Raw genomic sequence first — 8,420 nt, 5'->3', positions numbered from 1 at the left:
GGGGGGGCTTCTAGCTCCCCTCGCCCACTTGACCGTGTCGGGCTTCCTGGTGAAAGGAGCCTGGAGATATCCGGCAGCGAAGAGCAAATATTGCACTTGAGTCTCAAGGATTTTTCCCTTCCTCTTGCCATGGTTTGGGGTTGGTTTGGCGTGTTGGCTCTTGGCGTGCAACGCGCCAGCAAAGCTGAGCCCCGAGTGTGGCTCAAATCGTGACACAATCACTGTCTCAGCCCCTCCGAAGCAAGTGATTCTGTGCAATGCACGGCTGAACCCAGGGCACAGCGATCCAGCCTGCTGGAAATGTGGAGGAGAGGTGGGAGACACTCAGAAAGCAGGGTGCTGCTGTCCTGGCCGCCCTGTCCTTTAGGAAGGGTTCAAAGGGCAAACCTGGATGTGATTTACCCTGTTCTGTGGCGCAGGATGGGACCCACTCCCACGCCAACCCGTGTAAGACCGTGGGGTGAGCGATGAGGGTCCAGCTGCGGGTGGTGAGACCAGCCTTAGGGTTGAGCAGGTTGGGTCATGGAGGTGCCACAGAGGCAAAGAACCATAAATTGGAGAGGTTTTCACTTGTAAAGCCACAGCTCTTAATTAAGCCAGATCTGCCATTTCCATTAGCCTGGCTCATTCTGAAGAAGCTGCTGTTCTGCTGCATAATCAGGGCCTTGAAATGCAGCTCCCACCCACGGACCTAGAAGGATCCCTCCCCTCAGGATGGGTGAGGAGACTTGGCTTTCCCTGTCTGCCCCTAACAGAGCTTGTCTAGGGAATCTCGATGGGCGAGGAGACTTGGCTTTCCCTGTCTGCCCCTAACAGAGCTTGTCCAGGGAATCTCTGAGCTCCCAGAAAATTTACCTATCTGTGGAAGCCCCTTAGGACAGGGACTCTTTGTCTGGCAGCATCGGCCCATTGTAATGTTAATTAAATACACAGGCCAATGACTCCTCAATAAATGACGGATATAGAGGCTTGGCTAACTAGTAGCCCAGCGAGCTGGCCATGTAGGAACAGGAGGCTTAACCACAAATCTCTCCTCTTCCCACAAATTCTTTCTTGTAGCGCTCAGCATTTCCAGACCTGTTTAATCTTCAGGCTTATCCTGAGCCGGGTTGTTATTTGCTCCTTCTCTAAGTGGCTTTCACTTCCTAAAAACACCGAGGTGTGAGAGCAGGTACTGCTGCCTCCGCCGGTTATCCCTCGTGGGCTTTGCGGATCCCACGTTACCAGCTGAGGCTGTAAAGCTGGAGCTGCTCCACGCGTGGTTTTTGCCTCTGGCTAATCAGAAACCGCCTCTGTCAGATGCACTGAATATTGAACCATCTCGTTTTACTGCTTTTTTTTTTCCTTTGAATTTTAACCAACCTACCTGGCCTTAGCTCGGAGCGAGGTGTGTCTAATCAGTCGGTAGACTGCAAGGAGGATCAGGCTCCTGCAGCTGAAGGATTTTTTTTGGGAACACTCTGTCTTAAAATCTTGTTTTCTGGTTAGAAATCCTTCAGTGAAACAATGCTCGTGCATCTTAGTGGGTACATCTGCTGAGCATCCTTCCCAGTCCTTGGAAAATTATTGTGCCCCTGCACAAGCAGGTGGGGAGGGAGTTGCTGGCTCTTTATTTCCTTTTTTTCCTTTTTCCCATTCATCTTTTGAAGATTCAGTAACGTGTGCTGTGGAGGCACAAACTGGCTCTGGCACCTGTTTGTGTGGCAGCATCTGGTCTTTTTTTCTCCCAGCTTGGTGTTTCTCCCAGCCTGGTTCCCAAGCCCTGGCCTGCAGCCAAATCAATGGAAAGGGGAGCCTCCAGTGGGACTCACTTGCAGTGTCAGAAATGTATTTGTGGGCTTGTGTGGTGTCAAGGGGAAGGCAGCACCTGGAATTTTCCAAAGCAGCAAAGACTCTCTTGATCTCCGGTAAGGGGTAAACCCTGTTCTCTTCCGTAGTGGGTTGTAATCCATATTTCATGGAGCATGAAACACCGTACTTGCAATCTGGAACAACTTCTAAAGTGCTGCCTGGGGTTGTAGCTTAATGCATCTTTCAGCTGCTGCTGAAAATACCTGTTCTGCCCCCAAAAAACCTTTTAATTAAAAGTCTTTTTGACTTTGAAAGTACACTCAAGTTCTCTAAGCTCCTGCAGCAGCACTTCTGGGGGCTGTTTCCTGCAGGAGATTCTTCTCATAGCATTGGTTGAGCAGTGTGTAGGCTGCGGCAGTGTCTGTCCCTGAAGATGCTGGTCCCCAACCCCAGGGTGGCTGTGCATGGCCTTTTCTGGTTCTTCTTTCCTCTGCTCTCAGCACCGTTAGGTAGGGGATGTTTTTGGAACAAAGCTGCTTCCTTGCACCCCTGGGGAAAGATGGGATGGCCAAGGGATTAGCCTCCCTAGCCGGGGTTGTTGTGGTGGGATGATTTATCTGCCTGTCAACTGGTTCAGTCTCTGTTGTAGGAGATGTGGGCCCCAACAGTGCCCTATCCTCGCTGTGCCTGGCCTGGCAGCGCTCAGCAAGGAGAGCCCTGGGGCGCTAACAGTGCCCTAAACCTGCTCTGCTGCAGGGTGACTCCTCTGCCTCGGAGGTCACTAACTGCCGGGCTCATAGGCAACAACCTCATCTCTGGCACTCTGAATACAGCCAGTGGCATCTCCTAAGGCTTCCCATGCTGGCAGCCTGGAGCCACTTTATCTTTTTATGGACAGTGAATCTCGCCCTGAGCGCTGGCTCGGCAGTGTATGCGCGTGAGCGTTTTGGTCAGCAAGCAAACATGCTGCGTGCACCCCAAAATGCTGAGGCTGTTGGGCTGGATGTTGAGCTTTAGGGAGTAGATGAATGGAGTGAGTTAACAGGAATTTGGGAGGGTAAGAGCAGGCTGATTTGCTGCATAAAGGCTTTGCCTGCATTCTAGTGGCAGTCAGGTAATCAAGGGCTGGAGCAAAAAATTGTTAAACTTTAAACTGTTAACCTAGCACAAAGGTCAGGGAAAAGAATACCTGGCTTTCAAGGAGCTATGAAGAGCCTTCAGTATTGCTTCGTACAGAAACTGGGGCTTGGGTTATTGAACTTCCCTTGGCCAGAGTCCGTTCTGCTTGGTTACTTCAACCCCTGGGGCTGGTGCAGGCACGATGCTCCTCTGGTGCACAGGAGGCAAACCACCCCCCCATGGCCAGTGCTGACCTGAAGCGGTCCAGTGCAGCAGAGATGTGCTCTGGGGCCAAAGAGCCTCCATTGGCTGTCTCCCATGTGCCTGGGGCTGGAGGAGCGAGATTTCCAGTTCCCCTAAATCAGAGGGACACGAGGCTGAGCATCCGTCCCGCCAGCCAAAGGCGGAGGAGGGTCCCTGCTCAGCGTAGCCATGAGCATCACTCCTGTGCCGGCAGTTGGGGCCGGCGGGTGTCCATGGCCCCTCTCCCCGTTGCTGGGAGACCGGGTGCAGGGGTCCCTTTATGGAATTAATGCTGTTCTGCATTCTTGTCTGATACAAAAAAAGAGGTTCTGCTGGATTCAGTTGTAAATTCAACCCTAGGAGCACATTGTCTCTCCCCAGCCCCTTTGAAAAAGGATTAGAAGGCATCTATTCTCCAGTACTTACTCTTCTTTCTCCTCCCCTTTCAATTTCCTTGTAGAGGATAACTTGAAAACCCAAGGAAAAGCCTGGAACGCGGCTCCCATCACTGGTGCTGGGTCTCCCAGCTGGCTGGAGGGGTCTGCTCCCTAATACCGAACTTTCTCTTACCTCCACATAATCAGCTCCTTGAAATAAGTATTTGCAAGGAAAACGAAACCTGTTTATTACATTTTCATGACCGCGAGAAGACGTTGTTGTTGTTATCTTCCAAGTCATGTGTGCAGGTCACATTCCTTTGGCTGGCTGCGGTCCAGCAGCCGCTCTAGCCTGGGACACAATTCCTGTAAGCCGTGGCATGTCGGTGAGGAGCAGGGCTGTGCCACCTATGGGAGGGGGCTTGGGGAGCTGGCAGCAGGTTTCCCTTGGAGGGGGAGGCAGGGGGAGCCTCCCTTGTGCACAGCAACAGGGCTTGGAAGGTATAAAAACTTGATTAATTAAGTTTTTAATTGGAGTTTCTTCAGTGGAGCTGTGCAGCACGGCCCTTGGATACAGCACGCCTGGGTGGAGAAGCAGGGCACTGATTTCTTGCTCTTTGAGCCCCTTCCTGGAAGAGGGGTGGGTGGGTTTCCTGCTCTGCAACAAACTTTGGGAAGCTCCAGCAGCTGGATGACACTCTGCGTGTGCTCGTCCGCAGGTGGCTATCAAGTCAATCCGGAAAGACAAAATCAAGGATGAGCAGGATCTTGTCCATATCCGGAGAGAGATTGAGATCATGTCCTCCCTCAACCACCCCCACATCATCGCTGTCCACGAAGGTGAGCCCTCCTCTCCCCTCTGCTTTCCAGCAGCATCCCTGGACAGAGCATCCCCGGGGGGCTGCAGCAGTGGGGTCAGCGCGCCGTGCTCTCCTCCCTCCCCTCGTTCCGAGCGGAAGCTGTTTGCCGTTGCCTGTGCTGTCTGGGAGAGGAGACGCTGCCGGGCTGCGGTTTCTCCACCGTACTCCCCGCCCGCAGCGGCAAAGGGAAATACCTGCTCCAGAAATAGCCACTTCCTATCCCATCCCCTCCCGCCCGGAGAGGGAAGCCGGCTCCAAGAGTTTGTGGCCTTTTGAGGCTGGAAGCCTCGTCATTGCTGCCAGTGAGAGGCTGTGCCATGGGAGGGGGGGGACGGGGAGGGGGAAGAAGCTGGTGGCCAGGGTCCCTGGCAAAGCCCAGTGTGTGGCTCTGGTTGTGCTGGATGCTCGCCCCAGCCACGGCAAGTGCCAGAGCAGTGGGAATCTCTGTGGCTCTGCTCCCAGCCCGAGGCAGGAGCTGATCTCAGCATTGGAGTCCTTCTCATTCCCTCCCCTGGGGCACAGGAAAACCAAACCACAGGGTGCTGGGAGAGCTCCTGGTGCTGCTGGGCTTGGCTTTGCAGCCAGGGCTGGGCTTTGCTCCCAGGGTACGGGGGCAACACCAACCGAGGGGGAATTTCTCAAGCTCTAGCTTTGACTGGACTTAGAGTCTTTGCTTAAACCCTGAATCCATTGGCTGCAAACCCAGCGTGCCCCATGCTCTTCCTCGGGGGTGGCTCTGCCGGGGTTCACTGTGCTGTGCCGGTGTTATCGCTGGGGTAGGTGAGGTTTCCAGAGGCCCTTTGTCCTCTAAACAAAAGCAAGTGGATTGGCAGTTCAGACGCTGTGTTTGCGAGGGCTGAGTCACACACTGGCTGCTGGAATTCAAAAATATTGAGGTAACTTTCTGCAAACAGGAAGAAAATGCTCCATCTCTTGGCTTGAGCCAGAGCGTTGTTTGGGAGCAACGGGAACACGCAGAAAGGCCACGTGGCCGTGCCAGCCGGTAGCTCCGTCATCTTCCCCCTTGGAAAAGGCTCTATCTAGCCAAGAACCACGCGCCTTAGTCACCTCCTGGCAGAGCAGAGCCCTTTCTCCTGAGCTCTGTGGTTGTGGAGGCTGCTTGGCCAGCAGCCCCAGTGGCACTGGGATAGGGGTGGCAGCTCTGTCCAACCGCGGAGCAGGGACCTGCAGACACCCCGACACCTTCCGTTCTGCAAAACGGGCTGAGGGCACAGGCAATGGGGCGGGCAGGGTGTTAGAGTTGGTCAGAGCTCTACCTGCTCATTAAAAAGCATGTGCTAACGAGAAATCCCTTAGCTCCAAGCATCCCTCCTAACACCCTGTGGCTTCCCATCTCCGCGCAGTGTTTGAGAACAGCAGCAAGATCGTCATTGTGATGGAGTACGCCAGCAAGGGTGACCTGTACGACTACATCAGCGAGCGGCAGCGGCTGACGGAACAGGAGGCACGCCATTTCTTCCGGCAGGTCGTGTCTGCCGTCTACTACTGCCATAAGGTGGGTCAGCACCCTGCTTCCCACCACCTTCCAGGGGGGAAGGCTGAGTGATTGGCTCCAGTGTGCTCAGCAGGGCTGGCTCCGGGCAGAGGTGCAGCCGGGGTTCTGTAGGGATGCAGTGCCCGGTGGGAAAGCTCAGCCTGGGCTGGGCAGTGAGGGAATCTCATGGCCATTGGCCTTTCCTGGAAGAGGGGTTAATCCTGCCTCTTATCTGAAGGGTGTGGCAGCCCTCGGGCTTTCGTGGAGGCAGTGCCGGAGCAGCTTTTGGAAAGTCCTTGCCTTGGCTGCTGTGGCGTGGAGCTGACTAACCCTGGCCAGAAGTTATCGACTCCCCTCCCGCCCAGGGCTGTCTGCTGGGGCGACAGCCAAGCCCTGAGTCACCCGTCTTGTCCCATAGAAAGGATGTAAAGCAATAGGACCCTGTCTGGGGCTGTGGGAGAAAGGACCCTTGAGCCTCTGGGTCTCCCTTGGAAGATGCTCTTAAGGCCTGGCTGTGCCTTGGTCCTGGGTACCTGCATACCCTTGGCAGGATGAGGGGTTTCAGGGCATGTCCTGAACCCAAAGCAAACGGGGTTTTGCTTAGCTGGGAAGCAGCAGGTCCTGGAAGGGCATGGAGCTGTCCTCACTGTGCCCTGTGGGCACTGGCACTAGCCGCTCTCATGGGTGTGTGGCTGGGGAGGGTGCGGGCACCCAGCGTGGTGCCTGGCACTGGGCGCTGGTGCGGGGTGCCACCCTGCTCCTGCTCCCAAGCAGCTGGGGAAGCTGGTAGCACCCATGTCAGGACGTGGTTTACGGCCCGTCCTCATCCACGCACCCAGGGTTGTTTACTGCTCCTCTGTTTGCCGTCACTGTGTCCTGTTTGCATGCTGGTGAACAGCAGTGACCTTCCCGTGCTGCCTGACTTTCCCTTCCTCAAACACCCTAAACTCAAGCTGCTTCTCCCTTCCCTCATGCAGAATGGGATCGTTCACAGGGACCTGAAGCTGGAGAACATCCTTCTTGATGCAAACGGGAACATCAAGGTGAGAGACTGGCAGAGCATGGCCACGCTTTGGGTGTCACCCGGCAAAGGGGTCTGAGGGATGCTGCCCAGCGTGGAGGGACTGGGGGTGGTCACAACACCCTGGTCCCTCCAAGGTTTTCCACAGCTCTGGGAAGCATCTCTTGGCTCTGGGACTGCCGGCATCGGTCTGCAGTGCTGTTTACCCAGGAGATGGGGAGCCAGGAGGGTGCCTGTACCTGCCCCTGCTATCCGCACTTGGCAGCGGAGTGGGTAGTCCTGCTTATATTGAAGCCATAACTGTGTATCTGACTGCTGATAAGGGGGCAAAGTCTGAACGCTGAGGTCAAAGCCTCGCTGGATGGATGAGGAAGGGCGCTTCCAGTGAAAGTCCCGCTCCTTGTACGCGCCAGCCAGGCTGGTGGAGGGAGGGTGTGGGGCAATTCCTGGCTCCGCTGACCCCAGGCGATGCTTTTTACCTGCTTATATTGAAGCCATAACTGTGTATCTGACTGCTGATAAGGGGGCAAAGTCTGAACGCTGAGGTCAAAGCCTCGCTGGATGGATGAGGAAGGGCGCTTCCAGTGAAAGTCCCGCTCCTTGTACGCGCCAGCCAGGCTGGTGGAGGGAGGGTGTGGGGCAATTCCTGGCTCCGCTGACCCCAGGCGATGCTTTTTACCTCGGCTGGGAACTCTGCAGCTGCCCAGGGAGGAAGGGCACAGCCGCAGCCGGGAATCGGTGCGGTCTGTGATAAACTGGCTGCAGGGTTTATTTCTGTAAGGGGTAATTTTCCAATGGGAGTTTGTAAGCAGGGACTGTACCTTCTGCTCGCTGAGAGGTGACGGGTGTAATGAGAATAATGAATGCCTATGCTAGGTGGGGCAGATAGGGACTGAAGCTGCCCCATGTGCCTGTGAATGAGCTGGAGGAGAGCCCGGCAGCTCTCCCTCTAACCACACCTTTGCAGCACACCAGTGATGGGGCTGGAGGGGCAGAGCCACAGGGCTGCTGCTGTGGTAGCTGGGACAAGGTTTTTGGGAGGGGAAGGAGGGTGAGAACAGCCTTAGGGGTGGAAAGGCAGGGTGCTGCTGCTCCCTGAGGAGACTGAGGACACCCAGGACTTGAGTGCCAAGGGCAGCCCTGGCTTCAGCCAAGTGTGTAGCTGGAGCGATTCAGGGGGCAATGCTGCTCTGCCTTGGAAGGGGAACTGTGCTGCTCGGTAACAGCTAGGATTGTCTCTCTAGATTGCAGACTTTGGCCTGTCCAACGTTTACCAGCAAGACAAGCTTCTGCAGACTTACTGCGGCAGCCCTCTCTACGCATCCCCCGAAATCATCAATGGGCGGCCGTACAAAGGCCCGGAGGTAGGTTGTGCCTCACCCCCTGTGTGCGGGAATGTCTTGCTGCCTCTTTGCTTGGACTTGGGGAGGGGCTGGGTGTTTTCCCAGTGGAGCATTGTGGGCCTGTGTGGTTTGGGGTAACAGATCCTTGCTGTGTGGTTGGTATGTGGCGGG

At 55.5% G+C, this 8,420-nt stretch overlaps 1 protein-coding gene across 1 annotated transcript; it reads left to right on the top strand.

Annotated features, from left to right (window-relative positions):
- Positions 1–3,910: 3,910 nt before the first annotated feature.
- Positions 3,911–8,293, top strand: LOC104504951 (NUAK family SNF1-like kinase 2; the record flags this gene model as incomplete). The annotated part of the gene is made up of 5 exons (XM_010147930.1): positions 3,911–3,916; positions 4,250–4,370; positions 5,755–5,906; positions 6,863–6,928; positions 8,151–8,293. Coding segments are annotated over exons 1-5 (488 nt in total), but the record flags the coding sequence as incomplete, so codon positions are not given.
- Positions 8,294–8,420: the final 127 nt, after the last annotated feature.

The sequence above is a fragment of the Eurypyga helias genome, unplaced genomic scaffold (genome assembly GCF_000690775.1).
Source record: "Eurypyga helias isolate BGI_N326 unplaced genomic scaffold, ASM69077v1 scaffold44262, whole genome shotgun sequence".
Taxonomy (NCBI): Eukaryota; Metazoa; Chordata; class Aves; order Eurypygiformes; family Eurypygidae; genus Eurypyga; species Eurypyga helias.
Note: the sequence above shows the minus strand (reverse complement) of the source record. Positions and strands in the feature narration are given on the sequence as shown.